This window comes from Clytia hemisphaerica, unplaced genomic scaffold, assembly GCF_902728285.1.
Source record: "Clytia hemisphaerica strain Z4C2 unplaced genomic scaffold, Clytia hemisphaerica genome assembly, whole genome shotgun sequence".
Classification (NCBI taxonomy): Eukaryota; Metazoa; Cnidaria; class Hydrozoa; order Leptothecata; family Clytiidae; genus Clytia; species Clytia hemisphaerica.
In genome coordinates this window covers 473129-493547 of record NW_027103834.1, presented here as the reverse complement: position 1 = coordinate 493547, position 20419 = coordinate 473129, and the positions used below count along the sequence as shown (strand labels likewise).

Below are 20419 nucleotides of genomic sequence, written 5' to 3'. Positions count from 1 at the left end.
TGTTCAAGAGTTAGAGATTGCCTTAAAAGAATCCAAGGGTCAGAAGAACAAAGCCCATACTCATCGTCTTTCTGCGAGATTCATGGTGAATCCTGAGACTCGTTTTATTGAAGGTATTTTGAGATTTCTGGAAGGAAAAGGAGCAGATACTCATATGTATGAAGATTATCAGCAATGGCACCAGGATGTCACTAAGAAATTAGTTGGGAATTGTGTTTACCAATGTGCAGAATACATTTTCGTTAAACTACATACCGATAAAGATAAAAGACAAAATCGAGAATTGACCTTTAGTTCTAAAGGGGAGAATTTAAAGTTCGAGAGTGGTTGCACCGCCAAGGAGCTGAGAGATGAAGGCTGGCCAGATGATGTTGATCATATTTATATCTTGCACCCAGAGAATCAGGGAGAATGCAAGATGATTCCGAAACTCACGAAATGTGATGATGAGGGTAAAGGGTATTTCATTTGGACCATTCGTATTCCTTCAAAATATTATCGCAAAGAGGAACAAACGGAAAATCAAGACGAACATTTTTCTGTTATCGTCTGTGCTTTCAAATCGAAAGAATGAAAAATAAAAAGTGGTTAATACTCTATACTATTTTTTTAAGACTTTTCCTTGGCTTAGATATTAAGGCTACTTTTCCTTAGAAAATTTAACAAATTGTCAAAGGGATATTAATTTTTTTTTAGAGGTATATTGGACACCCCTGTCTCAGGGGTTCTTCCCCTTTTGATTTTTTTAGCTTGCAGCTTTGAAACGTTCGTCTCAGAACATACAGCTGACCTAATTGGGTAGGGTAAATTCATATACAGAGACAGGGATGTTGATTTAAAATTTTATCTGTTCTTTCATAGTCCGTATAAGAAACTCGGGTCTGGAAGCTTATATTGTTTTAACTTGCTCAGTTTTTGATCACGTTACCAAGTATTAAGATTTAATCACATGATCAGAAAGTGAGCAAATCAAACTAATTTCTCAACGCAAGTTCAATAGGAAACAATGGAAAGAAACAAAAGGCTTCCAGACTGGGGTTTTTTATATAGACTATGGTTCTTTTACACCCCTGTCTCATCGTGGTGTGGTTTTCATTAGGATCACAGATTTTGCGCCGAGGCTGAAATTTATGAGGTTGATTTAATTTGACCAAACGCACTGATACAAACACCCCCTTCTCACAGACCCGGTGGGATTTTATCAGCCAGTGAACTATGGACTTTGATTTAAGAGATGTTGTGTTATGGGTTTTCAAACAGGTGTAAATATAAGAGAAAGATGCACTGAATATTGTAATTTTTATTAGATGCATTATATTGGTAAAAATTTGATAAACATAGGGTTTAAAAATCCGTTTATTTTGGTGTCACCCCAAATAACGATTCTTATGTCATGATAACTAACTGATTAAGATGAGTTTCTCTGGTTTAAAATAATCTGGTCGTTCGTCCCCGGGGGGGGGGGGGGTACTAGGGTTGGCGAATGAGGGGTATGTGCGGATGGGACCTCCGAAAACCGAACCTTAGAGAGACTGATTTTTTGCTGAAAAGGTGACCCTTAGAGAGACTTTTTGAAATTTTATTTTTCGATTTTTGAAAAAAGTTATACCCTTAGAGAGACTTTATTACAATTATTAAAATTACTTTATTACAATCAAAAAGAATTCTAAAAATCCTGAATTTTCCGACCCTTAGAGAGACTTTGAAAGGTGAAAAAACCAACCCTTACCGTCCGCGTATACTCATCATCCATTTTTGCCTTATCTGGTACTCGATGTAGAAATTTTCTTCCGACACGCTAAAGCTCTGAAGGTCGGGAAAATTTTAATATCTGGAACCTTTGGGTTACCATTTTTCTTTTTTTCTGTAAGGTTTCTCAGGTAGCAGAGATTTTCATGCTAAATTCAGTCGGGGGCAACCGATAGTCAAAGCAAAAAGTGTAAGGACAGCTAGACACGACTGTGATGCGGTACATCAAACGATGACTACTATAGGTCTCCGATGGTATATTGGTCCGCTCCTTCAGAGCTTTAGCGTGGGCGGCCGCCAATACGCCATCGGAATATCAGATAAATTTTTGCCTAAGTACCCCCCCCCACCGGGGTTTGTCCACACCTCAAAAGTTTTTCAACTTAATTAAGATAATTCATCCTTTTAAATTATAGAAAATGTATTTTGTACTTTTACCAAAGTCACTTTTCCCCAAAGCCTTTGTAAAATCTGGTAGAGGTTATTCAAGGTTGTACGAATGTAGACATTTTGGGATCCGAAGACGTTATTTTAGGGAGAACTATGTATCAAGTCGATCGAGAAAAAAGTAATACCCAAGTTGAGAAGGCCATATTTTGAAAGTCCATCTTTGATTTTTGTTAAAATTTAATTTAATTTACTACATATTTCATTTTCTCATTTCAAATTCTCACGAAATGTCATCCGCATAGATTTTCTAATTTTAATTTTCCTGGACGAAAAACTTTTAGATTTTATTAGACATGACCAATACAGTAATGCTTTCTTTTTCTAAATTTCAGGAGAATACTAATATTTTAATTATGATACCGGTGGCGAAAAAAAAAATTAGTTTTCTCAAGTTCTAAGAAGTTTAAAGGGACCTTTAAAGGGACATTAAAGTAGTAAAATGTAAACATTGCGCGAACCACGTGTAATTAAAGAGAACAATTAAAATCACGTGTCCAAAACAAACTTGTAAAACAATTGAACAATCAAAATTAGGCATATTTGGTTTGATGTTTTATTTTGACATGTGACATTTGTTTTGATTTTATATCCGCTGCATACAGTTTGTTTACAAATTTCGCAAGTACTGTTATGTCCCTTTAAAACTAAAAGAACCAATCTGAAAAATCTAATTCAACCTATCAAATTAAATGCCCCCCAGCGATTTGCGTGAATGAGTGAATGGACATTTTCCGTTGCGTGAATACGTGAAAATTGAAAAAAAAATGCGTGAATTGAAAAAACTTGCGTGAATATGTGAATCTGGGCTATTTTGTGCATGAACACGTGAATTTACCCTTTTTTCCACCGATTGTGTGCAGTGTTCCCCATTTTCCAATGTTTCCCCTATTTTATAATATTCCGGGATGATGGTTTAGAAAGCATCAGTGGCCCGCAAGCGGACCGCATCCGGAAAGAAATGATTGAAATGTTTCAGGAAGAATTTGATCTTAAAATAACGGCACATATGAACCTTACTCAAAGCCAAACAGTCAACCAGTATATGTTCACGTCAACTCAAACCACCCACCAAACATTATAAAACAGATACCTGAAATGATCGCAGATCGTATCAGCACCATATCATCTAACGAAAAAGTCTCCAAACGTGCTGCACCCTTCTACAACGATGCTTTGAGCAACAGTGGTTACAAGTCATAAATCAAATTCAACAAAAAAGCCGAACGACCTAAATGACAAAGATGGAGAAATATCATATGGTTCAACCCTCCCTACAGCCTTAACGTTCGAATGGACATAGCAAAGCGATTTCTCAAAATACTCGGCAAAAACTTTCCAAAACACCATCGACTACATAAATTGTTCAATCGCAATAATGTGAAAGTGAGTTATAGTTGTCTACCTAACGTCGCAAGAATCATAACCGGCCACAACAAGAAAGTGCTTTCAGTAAAACCACAACCTCTTCAAGAAGAAATGTGTAATTGCCGCAAAAAAGCATCATGCCTACTTGACAGACACTGTCAAAAGAACAAATTGATTTACCAATGTACGGTCAAAAAATCAGAAAATGACGAAGGGGTTCAGTATATCGGTTTGATGGAAAACACGTTCAAAACAAGATGGTACCAACACAAACACACTTTTCGTCACGAAGACAAGTCAAATTCCACGGAGCTCTCAAAATATGTATGGTCTCTACAGAATAAGAACATCGAACCAATTTTGAAATGGAAAGTTATCGACCGCGCCCAACCGTACAAAAATAGAAGCAAATCATGTGATCTATGCCTTACGGAAAAGTACTACATTATTTCGTCAAAGGAAAAACTATTAAATAAACGCTCTGAATTAATTTCTACGTGTCGTCAGGTGGCCAAGTATTTATTAAAAAATTTCAAAGAGGTCCCACCAGACCATTGAGAATTTTACAGTTTTACTACCTTTGTCTTTTTTATCTTTTAACGATCTTTTAATAATCTTCCATCACATGTTTTAATCACTTTTTAATGAATCAGAATTTTTTTTGTGTACATAAATTTCTCTTCAACACTGTTTTTAGTCACATCTGATGATTGTACGTAAGTGCACGAACCTTTTAGTTATGTTTTTAACATTTTGATTTTTGGAAAATACATATTTATTCCGGTTTTATGAAAAATCAGGTTATTGCACGAAACTCGAGAAAAATTTGCGTGAAGGCGTTAAATTCGAAAAAAAACTGAGTGAAGCACGAACACATGATAGGGGGGGGTTTTCACTTTTACGGTACGACGGTATTGAGCCTTTTTTTCCCCGGTAAATCGGTATTACCAGAAAAAAACGACGGGATTACGGTATTTCATTTTCTACCGGTATCGGTATTTACGTAATTAGGCTTCTTTTATCGACGGTATTACGGTATTTGACCCAAATTTTTGTCGGTATGACGGTATTCAAGACCCCTGAAAACCCCCCCCATGATACATCAGTATTGCTGTTTCAGTCATTAAAAACTACCATTAGCTGTTAAAGTGACCTTTTATTTTATAAAGGAAAGTTGAATTTTGACTAAAGGAAGAAAATACCAAAGTTTAAGTAAATGTCCAAGCATTAAATTTGGGTTTCGAGTTAAATCTATTCAATCGAGGATAACGATAACTTTTTGATCTAATAAACCAAATTTAATAAATGACCTATCAAATTTTAAGCCTTCTTCTTTTCAATTAAAAAGAATTCATTTATCAAAGGATATAGTTTACTTTTTACAGGCAATTAAACCAAACCCTTTAAACCGGTATTTCTTCTATCTGCATTAATAGTTATGCGAATATTTTTTCTCATCTTTATCAAAAGTGGAAAACAAATAAGGCTACCAAAATATATGGCGTACATTAAGGGAACATTCATAAACTCTAAAATTAAAAAATATAAAATCTCTTAAAACTCAATAAATAGCGGAACATGGAACTTCTACTCTTCAAAACATCCGTCATCTCGTAATCATGAAACAGAATTTAATAAAAGGGTCCAGGAGGAAGACCAATGATCGGTTTGGTGATATCGACGTAAGGTCCATTTCGTTTGGATGGAGGACAACTGGCAGCTAGCTGTGGCTCAACCTGAAACATAAGAGTATGTAATATTCACCGTGAGGGTTTTTTTGCTCCATTGTCGCAGGGGTCTTTTGGGTATTTCCCTCACTTTTTATCCCATGAAACATAAAAAGAAACCATGGGACACACACATTTTTCTTGTGTTGGTGGGATGGAGCATGCTGCATTGCACCAACACAAAAAAAAACCGCTCGTGTCACCAAGCCTTGATTGATATTGATAACTTTTTTGGCGGTTCCACCTAAAACAATTTTATCTTTCGTGACAATTTTCATCAACGAACCTTTTGAGCTTCGAGACGAACTATCAGATCGGTTTCAGGATATGCATCATCATCGGTAGTCTGTTGTTTCTTATCTTCTTTCTATAAATTATGGGATTGCATATAATTATATACTGTGAATGGTCTATGAATGTTTATGGCTTCAGTATCACATACTACAGAGTGTCCATTGAAAATGTTTTTGAATATCACGATATCAATCTTCACGAGATAAAATCCATATAACTCTTAACTTATTTTTGGCCACTTCGCAAAAGTAAATCCAACAATTCTAAAAAAACTGAATTTTTTTGGAAAACCCATCATTCAATTCTCAGAGCAGTTTTAGATTATTTTTTGCAAAGAGAAATCGAAACTATTAGCCGTTAAGAATTTTTTCTAAATTAGCAAAAAGTACTTACCGCTGGGGAACCCTCAACAATGAAGACCTCTCCGCCAGTCTTTGGTTGAAATGTTAAGCGATAGGAAATACCGAAATCTTCCACCATGGACTGGAACTTAAGCATAAGAGGTTTTTAGGATTTTTTTCAGTATAGAGGTTTTCTAGGTTCTTTGGGAATTTCCCGTAAATCCGAACGTAAGTCTACAAAGATATTCCAAAATTTTTGCCACCGAGCGAGCACAGCGAGCATAGGTGGCTTCATAGCTTCACGAGGTTGTGCAGATGGTTTAAATTTTCGCCGTCTTTTTTTTTTTTTTTGTCGTACACAGCTAGCCCGTATTTATAGTATTCCGTACATTGGGGGATTATGGCGTGGGTGTTTGGCTGCGGGCGTACTACGGCCAATATTCTAAAGGTGGACTCACTCACAAAGATAAAAAACAGCGCTTTTCTTAATAATTAAAATACGCTAGTGTAAGAAGTGTAACCAAGCCTTTGTAAACATTAATGGCTGCTTGAAACTAGTTTTCACCGCCTTTTGAAACTTGCTGCTGTTTTTATAAATTTTTATCATGTTTTCTGGTCTTTTGTAGAGTATTTAAAGAGGTTTATTATTCGTTTACTACTAAGTATTTTATGTTTGTGTAGTTAGTGAATGCACCAATAAATTGATAATGCTCAGTAAATAGTACAAAAAGAGTTAATTTTCCACAACAACTCATAGCCCTCTTCTTCACCAAAACTACAAACAGCACAGCCACAGGTATGATCTTTTACTTTTATCTGATAAGTTTGATTGGTTTTCAACCAATGTGTTTGGTTTAAGAAAAAGTTCCAGCTTTTCCTCCCCGATGCCAGCCCAGGCGATGTCAACCGAACCCTATCAAACCGATTGTCGTATATCATATCGAACCATCAAATTTCATCGAACGAAATCAAACGGTTAGGTGTTTGATTACCGAACCTGATCGAAGAGTAATCGAACTTTACCAGAAAATCTTCAGTATTGATTAAAGTTATATCGCAGTTTGATCAAGTTCAATCAATGTTTTTGTAGCTCAAATGGTTCCAGTTATTGACCTTACCGCAATTTCTTGGTTCGACGACTGTTCGATTTGGTTCGGTAATCAAACAGTTCAATTGACATCGCCCGGCCGATGGGTTGATAGATATTTGCCTGCTCTATAAGCTTTTTAGTGTGGGCGTCTGCTAATAAGCCGTCGGAAATGGGCAACAAGGTAATAAATGAAGCTTCAATATAGAACTTCAACGATCTTGATACCTTTTGCTAATCAGGATTTTCATTTTGAATCATAAAAAACTCCAGTGTACCGTTGTTTTGTATAAGATTCCCATTTCCGCACTAAGATTCTTGATACTTTTCTGGAATCTTTTCCCTATATATATTTTACGGGATAACCAGGAAGAAATTGGGTAGGGTTCGTTTAATGGGATGCAGTTTAAAGTAGTTGTAAAGGAGTCATTGTTGTGATTTGTACTTATGTAGATTTATTGCATATAGAAAAACCGCTTAGCCCATCAATTTTATTTGGATGGATTGTTTATATTGTCATTTTTAAAACCAACCCATCATTTTTATTTATTTAGATATATTCTTTACATTGTTAAAAAATAAAATCTTCATATTATTTCTTCATGTAACCAAACCTATGCTTATATTTTATATATTATAATATATTTTATTTATTATCATTAGGTGGCACTTAGTGTAAGCTATATCTAGTATAAAAATAATACTGAGTGACTCAATACAATAATGGCACGAATGAAAAAAAACAGAAGATTTATTTCCTGTAAAAAAGCTACCCCCTTCAGCGTTTCAGACAGTCGCTGCTCAAGATTGATTATGATCATGATACACCAAGAAAAATATTTCAACAATAAAAAAACTTACATCTGTCACAATCTCTTTCAGTTCTTCCTTAAACTCTTCAGCACGTGGTATTTTGGGTAATTTTCCGTGATATCTCACTTTTGCTGGTAAAATTAACAAATAGTATAAAACAAATCAGTGATATTTTGAATTGAAAAAACTATTAGGGTCAAGGAGATATCGGGGGTTATGCTTCACTTTATTAACTCGGGCAACCAATCATTCATTTCATGAATCGAGATAGAAGCCCGGGGGGGGGCAGCTGGGCAAAAGGACCGACGGGTATGTGCGGGTCCTAAGGGTACCTTTTCCAATATGTTTAAAATGCACTGTAAGGGTCGGAAAAACTAGAGATGCACTGTAAGGGTAGAAATTTCAGAAAATTCTTGAAAAATCTAGATATTTTGACCAAAAATGCTAGAATTTTGACCATTTTTTGCACGAAAGGGATTGAAAATTTGGGGGAAAATGCACTCTAAGGGTATGATTTTCGCTGATTTTTGCTGCACTGTAAGGGTGCAATTTTAAAAGCCAATTTTTAGCCCGCACATACCGTCAGTCCGCAAACCCAGTGCCCCCCCCCCGGGGATAGAAGAATACTTTCTCAAAACATTATGCGGTAAAGGAAAGCATGTGCGAAAATTTTTGTTTGATTTTCAGTAAATTTAGGTCTAGGCAAAGGTCTGTAGCAAAAATGTGACTCTTCTTAGAAAAGGAGAATTTTTGATTTCCACGATCTTGCAACCCTTTAAAAGGTTAGACTTTAAAAAGATTTTTATCGCAATCAATGGAAGGGACTCTTCTCACAACAAACCCAAAAGGCTTTTAATTCATCACATGGGTCTCCACTTTATGTAGAGAGGAAAAGAATGTATCTTACCTTTATAAACTTTAGCTTTAACCGTCCTCTTTGTGAATCGTTTGTTCAACATTTTTACACGACGTCAACCTCTCACTAACAAAACGTAACGTACCACTGTATTTCATTTTAAATCTACCACATTTCTTCTCCCTTTTATTCAAAAAACAAAGTTAATTTCATGTCCATCTTTTTAACGACCTTTGTTGTTGATTTTTAGAAATTGAACGTTCCCTTGAGAATACATTTATTGAGCACAGTGAAGGAGTGCAAATATCCGTAAGATTTATCCTTACTAGGCATTAAAATAGCCTTGAAGTCAGGTTGATTTTTTGTCAGAAATTTTCTCTTTTCAAAAGGTACTTATAACCAATGAACATCTTATAACAAATTTCCATGAAAATAATGAAACCTCGTCGGTGTCATAAGCAGGCAGCTCCCGGCTAGATTTATGTGTCATGTAACATTTAATGGTATGGCAGAAAATCTTTAAATCTTTGACTATTATTACAATAAATTGTAGAGAAAAAAATAGTACTAAATACGAAAAAGTTAAAATTAAAAACAATAAATCATATCCTCTCTTTACGATATGCTTTCTTTATTAGAATCAAAGTTCCGCGAATGACGCCAGGATTACATCACCAAATGTATGTAAATTCAATATGTTTCATTTAGTTCAAGGTGTGTCTAATATTTACAACAAAATCTTCGTCGCGTTTGCGTTTTCCTTTTCATAATAATAAAAGGTCTTCATCGGTTTTCGAATGTACTTCCGTTGATTTTTGTGTTGAGGTCAGCGAATTTGACGAGTTAGCTGAAAAATATGAAATTATCACTTTTCCAAAATTTGCTTTAATCAAAGTCTCTTGCATGGAGGCAAACAATAATTTTCTACAGAAAGGCATAACGTAGAAATTCAGAAATTGGAACGACAAAAAAAAAACTTAGATTTAAATAAGTTGAAGACGCGTTTTTTTTTTAAGAAACACACTTTTAAGAAACATGAGGCTCAGAATGCCTAAAAACTAAGAAACATCTAAGAAACATGCTGAGGCTGAGAATGAGAAAATAACATTTTTTAATTCTGTTTTTGTTAAGAACCTTCCAATCAAAACAAATATTTTTTTTCTTTTTTCATGAAAAAAAAGGCTGATTATGTCAAAACGTTTAGAAACATGTAAGAAACATAAGGAGTTTACGATTTCCGAAATACTAAATAATTTTGCTAAAATTTCCGAGATTCCGTAAAAAAATACCTGCAATCCCAATACCGATTTTTTGGGTATTTCTTCCTCGTCAAATTTTATTTTTCAAGTATGAATTCTGAAAAGGGGGGATAAAAACTTTATAATACCGAAATTCCGAAGCGAAAATTCATGGATTTCCGATACCGAAACAATTTCAGCATTCCAAAACACCAAAGGAATTTTGTCCAATTTCCGCAATTCCGAAGAAAAAAGGGTCGATATCCGCAATTCCGAAATACCGTACATAACACCCCCCCCCCCCCCACATAAGGCTCAAAAGGCCGATTTCTTAAAAAACATTGAGGCTGCTTGGTAAAACTAGTTTCTTAAAAAAAACAACGTGTACATACGTAAAGGTGAGGCGAAGACCATGAGATCGTCGGACAGCGAGAGAGTTTTGTCGTTCTTTCGGACAGGCGTATCAAATGACGTCAACAAATCACGTTGCACTGGATGTCCTAAAAATTTCATATATTGGAAAATTGATCGTTATTAAAGTCTGTCCAGATATAATTGGCAGTGGAAACAAGAATGCCTGTAACTTTTAATAGCCAAATATAATTCCGAAATTTTTTTTTGCTTGTTTTAGATAATCAAAAGCGCTATATTTGAATGTATTTTTGGTTAAAAAATTCGCGATTTTTAGCGGTTAAATTTGCGATTGCAAAAATTGAGCTTTTTTTCTACTTATGCTATAACGGTCATTTTTACACCTGTTGTAAATCAACCTTAGGTTAAGAAGTTTGTTAAATTTCAAGGCAAACAGAAAAGTCCTTCGGAAGATATGGGACCCGAAATACCCCTTGGTAGCACTTTTCTCTGAAATATCAAATCTCCAACTTATTACTAATAACGGGGGTTGTGTTATGATTGATAAAACAGTTTTCGATCATAACAAATTTTACGATCTCTTTAATGACCTCATAGCCAAACTGTGTTTAGTGGTTTGGGAATTAGCGAAGTTCTTTAATGACTTAAAAATAATAAAGGCAATATAAGTTCATGCTCATCTTTTCAATAAAAACAATTATACTGTAATTTCAATTCGTTTCGAAATAATCAACGATACCAATAATACCAATGCACCAACTTTTAATTGCACTGTTCAAAAATAAAAACATAACCCTAGTTTTTAGTAATATGTTGGAGATTTGATATTTCACAGAAAATTGCTACAAAGGGGTATTTCGGGTCCCATATCTTCCGAATGACTTTTCTGTTTGCTTTGAAATTTGACAACCTTCTTTACCTAAGGCTGATTTACCACTGGTGTAAAAATGAAAGTTATAGCATAAGTAGAAAAAAAGCACAATTTTTACAATCGCAAATGTAACCGCTAAAAATCGCGAGTTTTTCAACCAAAAATATATTCAAATATAGCGCTTTTGATTTTCTAAAACAAGCAAAAAAAATTCCATAGTTACATTTGACTATCAAAAGTTACAGGCATTCTTGTTTCCACTGCCAATTATATCTGGACAGACTTTACTTTAGTTAAGTAAGCAGTGTTCAAAACGGTTGTTCAGCATGATTAAGGAGTATTAAAGGAATAATCGAAGGTCTAAGATATTTCGCATTTAGTTTCCTTCTAAGGTCATAAGCAAAATCTCCAGGTCACTTACAATATCAAGATATTTAAGTTTTTTTTAAATCGTTTTTCTTTTTAAGAAAGAAGAAAAGAATAGAATTTTAACGTAAAAACGACTTGTAAGATCGCTATTTATTCCAAGAGATAATGATCCATTTGTGGCAAGTAATATAAAAATAAAACTTTGTAAGTTTACCTCCGACAACAGTTTGGGAGAGATATTTTGTGAAGTCATTTTCATTGTCCTGAAAAAAATCAGAAATAGCCATGAAAAATAATGTCGGCAAAGAACACCCATACTTTCCATAGGAAAGTATCTCAGCCCTCTTCAAACTTCGCCGTAATTTTTCTAATTCAACGCGTACCTTTTAAACGTTTTTGGGTAAAAATTTTTCTCATCTAAATTTTACTGTAATTAATAGCACGTGACCAGGATTTTTATTGGTCAGCCCCAGCTGAGCATTCATTTCGCTATTATTCCGCAGCAGAAGAAGCAGGGTCAGAAAAAAAACGTGTTTCCCCGATTTCTAAAGTTTTCATCCGATCGGGTTAAGTTTGGTTTCCCGATCTGTGTATTTGCTCTCCAGCTTTTTTAGGGCAGCGTTTCTCGATATGTGTCAAAAACAATTCAATATGGCTGGCAAGGCGGTGCTTTTTCGTTCGTTCGGTGTTTATTTTTATTTATACAATCATTATATCGAAGTGGCTTTTAAACTTATAACTAAGAAAGATACAACACTGGAGTTAGATTATAAGGATGTTCTTTTCTTTAAAGTATGAAGATTTTAACTTATTTGCTCAAGTTTTTTCCTGAATTGTGAGTTATTTTTTTACCTGCTAGACCTCATTATTTTGTAGCATGAAAACATATTTTTTCATTTTGGACTTGAATATAGAATAACCACCAACAATTACTGGAATTTGATGGAGTGTAGATATTTTACAGTTCACAGCTTAATTATCTGATTATTCACAAAAATAATGTTTTCTTGAACTTGGTGTTTTCTTTTGATTTGATAGAAATTTTATATGCTTGTTCTTCTGGACTTGGAGATAATATTGATAAAGCGTAAATGGAAATTGATCAAGTATATTAGAGTACAGCTCCTATGTAAGTTTGAGAATGACCGAGGTTCTTCATCAAATTATTGACGCAAAAATGATTTTTTTCTAGACTTGCGTTTTTCACTGGCAGTTACGTTTGTTTTTTTGGACCGACTTGGAGATAATTATGATCAAGTATATTAAAGTACCGCTCCTATGTGAATTTGAGAAAGACCGAAGTTCTTCATCAAACTATTGACGCAAAAATGATTTTTTTCTAGACTTGCGTTTTTCACTGGCAGTTACGTTTGTTTTTTTGGACCGACTTGGAGATAATTATGATCAAGTATATTAAAGTACCGCTCCTATCTAAATTTGAGAAAGACCGAAGTTCTTCATCAAATTATTGACGTAAAAATGATTTTTTCTAGACTTAGGTTTTCAATGCCATTTGAAAAGCAGACACTTGCATTTGTTCTTTTTGACTTGGAGATAATTATGATCAAGCGTAAATGGAAATTAATCAAGTATATATATTTAAAGTGCAGCTCCTATGTAAATTTCAGAAAGGCTGAAGTATTCTTCATCAAATTATTGACAAAAATTATGTTTTTCTAGACTTGCATTTTTTCACTGTGATTTGATGGCGGGACACTTATACATTCTGAACTAATAACGATAAATAATAAATGTATATAAATGGATTAAATATTTTTTAATAGATAAATATTGCACTTTTAAGCATATTTAGGCTCAGATTAGGGAAAATAAAGTACAATAATTACAGTCTTTCTGGGACGACACCGGGTATGCTAAACATAAAACTTTTGAGTAGTATTTTGGGTGTCGGTGTAAGCCTTATTTTGAATTTTTCATTGCTTATTATAAAAAACTTGTAGTTTTTAGCTAAACTATTTCTCTGGAGTTAAGATGAATAAGAATGACACCATTTTAACTTTTACTGATTTACAGGATCTTTGTTTTTGAAACTTTTTTGATTTTTTGTCCAGCTTGAGCTTGAATATAATTATAAGTCTAAGCTTAATAAAAAATGAAAAGTGTATAAATTTTTTGTGATTTTTGATAGCCTTGCATTTAACTTCCTTGCAAGGATTTTTATATTCTTGAATCTGTTGTTGATGTAGCCTTTTGTTGCTGTTCATCTGTATATCTAATTTTTATTATCTAAGTATCAATCCTAATTAAGAGAGAATAATTATTCTATCATACAGATTGTAACATGGCATATTTTCGTTAACCCATATTGTATACAAACGTAAATTTGATGATTTTTTTACTCTCGTTTTAGTAAATCATATCAATTTTTAACAACATATCTTTCTAATCATATTAAGCAATTTAGGCTGACCTTCCAGCGCAGCTGGTTTATTTTTCATCATTAGTTGGGCATGAAAACTTAAGAGTGTGAGCAATATTTTTGTTGGTCAGAGAGGTATGGGGTTGCCAGTACGTGCACTTGGAACTACAAAAGTTTCATTTCATGATAATGAGTCAATGAAGATCTCTTATTCAGCATTTCTTTGAACGCTAAATATTGCATTTAATCTTTCACCCATAGCGTCCAAGATAATTATCGATTACCACGCGATAAATTGGGAAGATTGCGGTAACCAGGTTGAAATAAGAAAAAATGATTCGAAAGTTTTGTAATAAAAACGGAAGATCAAATGAACCAAAATAACGGGACAAAACTTACGGGAGCTTCATTCTCTTTATTCTCCTCTGTTTCGTTAGATTCGAACAAATTGCACGCCACATCCTCTGGTTTCTAAAATGAGAACCGATTTCAAGTTTTAGGGGAAACAATAACTAATACTTCAAATCGAAAGATAAAATGCATAAAATAAGTTGAGAGTAAGTTGTAAGTATTTGTCGAGACAAAACACATCACCTCGTTACTTTATTAGGAATTCTTTTACAACTTTTTTACATTTTATGGCAATAACATGGATGTAATACAAAAAACGATTTTTAAAATGAAATGTTACATTACCTTGTTTGATTTGCATTGTAAATTCATGGTGCTGTATTTAGACGGTGTTTTCCTGGTGGATCGTCTCAATGGCTTCAAAATCTCTTCAGTTGATTCGTTCCCTTGCATGGGAGGTGAGCCAACTTTGGCGATTGGTTCAGCTTTTTGTGGTTCAACAGTATTTGAAGTATCATTGGTTTCAATGATGACTTTGTTGTCATTTGTCACAATTTCAACAACATCTTCCTGAGCCTGAGTGCAGAAAAATTAATGAAATAAACAGATGGCCAACATCAAAGGATACAGTCAGGAAATTAAGTATTATTTTGAAAAACTTACGTTTTGCATTTCTGCTTTCTTTTTGGCCATCATTTGCTGTCGAAATTTCGCGAACTCGCTTTTCTTGGATCCTCCGGTTTTCGCTTTCGTTTCAATCTAATTTATTAAAGTAGTAGTTGTTCGTTAGATTGTATGGATCGAAGATTAACAAAACCTATCCAAAATATTGCCAACTCGTAAAACAACCTGACATAATAACTTACTCATGGTATTAACCAGTGCCATATCCTAGCCAAAGACCAATGACGAATGTTCCTGAATATTCAACCTTTTCCAGGAACGAAAGCTGTGCAATTTGCGACACATTTTGCACGGCGGATTATATCTAGCAATTGCACCTTTTTTTCGAGTGGTACTGTAAATGTCTTTTTTAATCTGGTAGGAATTATTACTAATTCAGCGTTTATGTAAAAATTACGCGGCCCGTTCAACACGTTGAAAACAAGTGGCTTTAGAGTTATAAAGGAGATTCGCTGCTCGACTACGGCTGCATCTCAGTGGTATTAACTTAGTAGACATCCAAAGTTTCCACAATATTGCTATTGGTAGACAAACCTTTTTTGGTTTGACGGTCTTTTTGACGATTTTCTTGACGGTTTTTTTCGCTTTCTCCTCCTCTTCATTTACCCAGCCATTCTTTTCCAGGGCGTCGAGATTTTCGAAGCGTTTGTGGACGTCTTCAACCTAGAAATAAATCATAAAGAAGCTTAGTTTTGTTTATTTTCAAAAGAGCTACACACTCGATGCAAATGAAAAAAATCTTAAAATACCTGATAATAGATCATCTCCCAAAAACCATCCAGATCGGATGCATGAGCGGCTTTCTCAGCGGATTTATCCTGTAGAGAAAAATGTCGAGAGAATTGTTATCTACAGAAAAAAAAACCCGGATAGGAAACTAACACAAGATGTAATCAACTATATAACTCGGTCGTTTGGCATTTTAAAAACCTTTTGACAACTCACCTTATGCAACTCGATAAGTTCTTTGAACTGATTGAATCTTTTCCTCATAAATAATTGCGCTTGTCCAATGGCAGCCAAAATATTCCCATGATCTAAATAGACGTGAAAAGAGTTATTTTACAAAGTTCGAGTACACAAAAAACAAACTCGTCAAAATTAAAGTACATCATAGATTTCTACTTAATGTGATAAGAAGTGTTATTCATAATTCATTATACTTTGTGAATGCAGCCAAAAGTTGTTTGTATCTGGGTCAGCTTTGATCAGCCAAAGAACATTAAAATATGTGTTAAAAAAGAAAAACACTTACGTTGTTCAGGAGTGGTTTTTTCTTCAAGAATCTTCTCCCATCTATCGATACTCGTTCGGAATTTCGATTCTTCCTTGGCAACGAGATTGGTGAAATGTTTGACGCTTGCAGATTCCTCAGGCTCCGAAACCTGTTGTGGAGTTGGATCATCCTGCATGACCAAAGATCTCCGTGATTTCGGTGTCTCAGTTCTGGTGGCTATTGGATCTTCATTTTTGTGGAGAAAATTCATCGGGTTGGGCGTGAGACTGGCACGTTTTGCAGACATAGAAAGACGTTTTGGTGTGGAACTTGGTGTTTTCCTACGAATTCCTTGTTCTTTTTTGAAGAGTGATACGGGAGTTTTGGCAACGAGTTCCAGTGTCGTACTATCAATACTAGAAGTGCTCGATTTTGTTTCTTTCCCTTCGCATTCAATTTCAGGGATTTCTGTATTGAAAAGTTCTGCTTCAGTTGGATTACTATGGGTCGGTATGAAATCTTCAATGGCCTCTATTACGTCTTTCCGATTAAATTGGAAATTATTGAATATTTCAGGAGGCTGAAATTCAGTTTTGACAGTAACAAGGGGTTCAACCTCAATTATTGTTGGAATATCTGAGTCTATCTCATCCACTTCTTCAATATGTGTTGGTAGTATCGAAAATATATTTTCCTCAACCTCTTGTTTCGGAGAGTCATTTACATTCTCAGTAATTTTATCCTTTGAAGAATTGTCTATATTTTCAGGTTGCGTATCGGAAAGGTCTTTTGTACTTGTTGCAACAATTTTCTCATTTTGTTTTTCTGTCTTATTGTTTTTACTCGCCTTCTTTATATTTTTGTCAACAACATTATCACCCTTACTGCGCATGCTTCTGGTGACAGGACGTGAATTTTCCTGAACAACTTCTGTCTTAGTGTTTGGTTTGTTTCTTTGAGTCTTTCTGACTGGTTCTATGGTTAAGAGATATAAAATGATCTACTTTTTGAGAAGGTTCACAAATAACAGAATTCACAAGTATTTAAAATATGGATAAATGAAAAAGAACCATTGCAGAGTCATACCAAATCAAGAGTCTCAATTCTTATATGGTTTTTAGATTTGACAGGATAATCATACACTAAAATAATAAGAATATTAAGGTTTCATCAAATCAGTAAAATGAGGTGAATTATTTTATATTTACCTTGTGTTTTTTTCCAATCTGCATATGATTGTTTTTGTAATGGTTTAAAATCCGCCTTAGTCTGTTTTGTGATATTTGAATTCTGTTCCCTCAATACCTAGATATGAGATATGTGATTGCTATGAAGAAATTGGCGTGCTATAGAGGATAAAGGCGAGAATTCACCAATTATACATATCCAGGGGGGGTCATGCAGTTACTACAAGACATCACGAGTAGTAAGTGTCTTTTTGATGCTAACAATCTCATACCACCACCCTTTACAGTTACTACCTCTAGGTAGTAACTGTTTTCCTTAAAAAGTTTAACGGTACCACCCCATGGCGGTACCACCCCTTATTAACAGTTACTAGGTAGTAACTGTTTTCTTGACAAAAAAATGAATAACCACCCCAAAATATCCCCATTTTAAAGTTACTATCTGGAATCTGGCAGAACAATAATGCAGGGGCTTATGTATTCTCGTGTGCACAGGTTTGTTACAAGCAAACTAACTTTTGATCTGATGCCCTGACCCCTCAAGGACCAAGAAAATTTTGGGTTACAAAATTCTAACACCCCTGTTGCCATGAAAAATCATGTCATTGGCTACCATAGCAACAAAAAATTAAAGTCGTCAAATTCAAAAAAATGTTTGTTCCATTCGAAAGAGCATGAAAAACTGGTAAAGAAAAAGGTCACAACCTATATCTAGAAATGCATATATCTCAAGATATTAAGGAAATAAGGCATAATGACGTCATAAATGATGACGTCATCGAAAAATGAAAAATTGTCAAAATTCAAAAAATTTTGGCTCATTCGAGAGAACACCTTCCAGGGAACAAAAAATATTATTATTACTACGAAAAAGTTTCAAAATCATTTAAAGAAAGTATATTGATAAAAAATTAATATTTCTTTATTTTTTCCTGTGGAAGGTTGGAGCTTGGGGCACGCCCAGCCCAGCAGATTACAGGCAAAACTTAAAAATACCAATAGCCTCTTTTAAAATGATTTTTACCTTTACTTCCTAGTTATCTTCTTTCATTTTGAAAGTTAAAGCTTGATTTAAATAGAGCCTAAAACTGCATTCGATTTTAGTGTTGAAACATTTCGAATGCTTTGAAAATATTTGATTTCAAAATCCAAAATAAGAAGTGTTTACAAATATCAGAAGATGGATACTCCCCTAAAGAAACAGTCAGTTGCCTCCTAATAAACAGTGGGGGATTTCCAGGGGGTAGAAATTGTACATCTGAAAACGCCAAAATAGGGTATATGGGCTAAAATCAGGCAATTTAGAGTGAAAAAAGTACTTTGTGTAGTAATCAATTTCATCAAATTTGAGAAAGGGTACCATCCGCAACTACAGTTACTGCCTATGGGTAGTAACTGTTTTTTCTTCAAACTTGAATTTAGTACCACCCTCAACTACAGTTACTACCTTTATTTGGGTAGTAACTGTTTTTCAAATTTTGAAAATTTAGACCACCACGGTAGTAATTGTGATAGTGTCGGATAGTAACTGCATGCCCCCCCTGACATATCAAGTATTTATATACCACAGTTTAAAAAAAAGTTTAAAAAGATTTGACTATTTGCAAGGCCTTCGATTTTTGCATAAACGTGTCTTACCCTTTGTGGTCGTTGAGCAACTTTTTCATTGAATGTTTTCTTTGTTCCTTTAGTGGATCTGTTGATGTTCTCTTTATCTGATTGATCAGCTTTGTGCTCGACATGTATAGCAATACGCCAGGGCGCTTAAAATGAAAATGAAAACGCAATGAGAATTAGATTAACCAGGTGATAATTTTGACAAGATTGCTTTTGATAAGGATAATACCATGAAAGGTGAGTAATACTTTCACGATACTTAACTTCATTGTATACCACTGCATACCTACAAATTGATGCTAGTTCTTTTCTGGCAGCATTTCCAGAACTTGCCATTTGTAATACTGGTTTCATTTACTTTTTTTAATTTTTCAACTTTTAAAGGAAACACAAACAAAAAAATAAAATCTAACAAAGGGAAATAGATTTTATTCGAGAGATGAAAATAGGGACAAAGACAAAGCAATATTATATTGTGGTAGTGTAAAAAAATAAAACACAAATAACAAAATAAAACCACTGTTACTTTTCTTCTTTTTTTCTGCAAGAGTTTTGTCTTTAATTTTCTGCACTCTCCATTCTTTTAACAGCTCAGCTCGACATGGTTTCTTTGGCTTGTTTTGCGTTTGCTTCCTTTTGGTTGCAACTTTTGTTTTGGATGAAATGGATTTAGATAAATTGATAGAATCTGAAAAAAAGTAAATTGGTTGATACGCTATAATGAGACAAAATCATTCTAAAGGAATCTATCAAAAATAAAACTACTGTAATAATAAAATACAATAAATCATGATGATAATATTTCACTAAAAAGTTGCGGATCATTATTATAATGTAGAACACATGAATTGATGAAAGCTGATTGATGTGCATCTTGAAGATAGATAAAAAATAAATTCTTACCATTTGTTAATTCTAGGTTTTCTGGGATTTTTCTATTATTTTGAACATGTAATTCCCTTGCTGTCTTTGTTCTTTTAAGATTTTCATCTCTTTTAGTTTTCTTATTCTCCTCCTTTGAGAAATTTGTTGTTCGGTGATTGGTTTTAAATAGGAGCGCTTCCATATCTTTTAATTTACCTCTAAAAACAATGGAATTTGTCAATATTTTGTTTGTAACAAGGTGACTTCATTTCTTCTGTAAAATAATCTTTAATTTCACAAGAAAAAATTACCTTATTGGAACTAATTTCCGCGGGTTTTAATTTTAGCGTTTTTCGCAGATTTTCGTCAAAATCGCGAAAATTTGATCCCGCGAAAAACTTTGAGAGTTGAAAACCGCGAAAATTAATTCCCGCGAAATACAATTTTGTCCAATTTTATCGAAAATTTTGAAAAATCCCTAGGAAAATGAAAGAAATTTGTCCAAAAAAGGACAAAACCGCGAAAATTCCAGAATGGAAAAAACCGCGAAAATTAAAACCCGCGTAATGCAATTTTTCGGATATTTGT

The 20419-nt window shown here is 34.2% G+C and overlaps 2 protein-coding genes across 4 annotated transcripts; both read right to left on the bottom strand.

Moving 5' to 3' along the window:
- Window positions 1-5000: 5000 nt before the first annotated feature.
- On the bottom strand, window positions 5001-8841 carry LOC136806941 (uncharacterized). The gene is made up of 5 exons (XM_067063514.1): window positions 8734-8841; window positions 7875-7957; window positions 5979-6074; window positions 5578-5658; window positions 5001-5300 (listed from the first exon to the last, which is right to left on the bottom strand). The coding sequence occupies exons 1-5, from the start codon at window positions 8783-8785 to the stop codon at window positions 5196-5198; spliced, it is 417 nt and encodes a 138-aa protein (XP_066919615.1). The 5' UTR covers window positions 8786-8841; the 3' UTR covers window positions 5001-5195.
- A 339-nt stretch (window positions 8842-9180) lies between these two features.
- Window positions 9181-20049, bottom strand: LOC136806940 (disks large-associated protein 5-like). 3 transcript variants are annotated; one of them, XM_067063511.1, is made up of 14 exons: window positions 19871-20049; window positions 19494-19655; window positions 18989-19113; window positions 17372-17468; window positions 16203-17138; window positions 15893-15984; window positions 15697-15765; window positions 15482-15610; window positions 14927-15022; window positions 14609-14839; window positions 14312-14383; window positions 11747-11795; window positions 10313-10420; window positions 9181-9529 (listed from the first exon to the last, which is right to left on the bottom strand). In XM_067063511.1, the coding sequence occupies exons 1-14, from the start codon at window positions 20031-20033 to the stop codon at window positions 9447-9449; spliced, it is 2412 nt and encodes an 803-aa protein (XP_066919612.1). In that variant the 5' UTR covers window positions 20034-20049; the 3' UTR covers window positions 9181-9446. The 3 variants fall into 3 exon arrangements, with proteins under 3 accessions (XP_066919612.1, XP_066919614.1, XP_066919613.1); XM_067063513.1 differs by having other exon boundaries at window positions 9352-9529; window positions 14609-14833; XM_067063512.1 differs by having other exon boundaries at window positions 9352-9529; window positions 14927-15024; window positions 15487-15610.
- Between the last annotated feature and the right edge of the window lie 370 nt (window positions 20050-20419).

Excerpts from the sequence above, each read along its gene's own strand:
- LOC136806940 (XM_067063511.1), bottom strand. The coding sequence starts at position 20,033 with ATGGAAGCGCTCCTATTTAAAACCAATCACCGAACAACAAATTTCTCA. Across the intron at positions 17,139-17,371 it reads AGATTGGAAAAAAACACAAG|AACCAGTCAGAAAGACTCAA; the intron begins GTAAATATAAAA and ends TCTTAACCATAG. Across the intron at positions 15,611-15,696 it reads GGGAGATGATCTATTATCAG|GTTGAAGACGTCCACAAACG; the intron begins GTATTTTAAGAT and ends ATTTATTTCTAG.
- LOC136806941 (XM_067063514.1), bottom strand. The coding sequence starts at position 8,785 with ATGTTGAACAAACGATTCACAAAGAGGACGGTTAAAGCTAAAGTTTAT. Across the intron at positions 5,659-5,978 it reads TTGTTGAGGGTTCCCCAGCG|AAAGAAGATAAGAAACAACA; the intron begins GTAAGTACTTTT and ends CATAATTTATAG. Across the intron at positions 5,301-5,577 it reads TTCGTCTCGAAGCTCAAAAG|GTTGAGCCACAGCTAGCTGC; the intron begins GTTCGTTGATGA and ends CTTATGTTTCAG.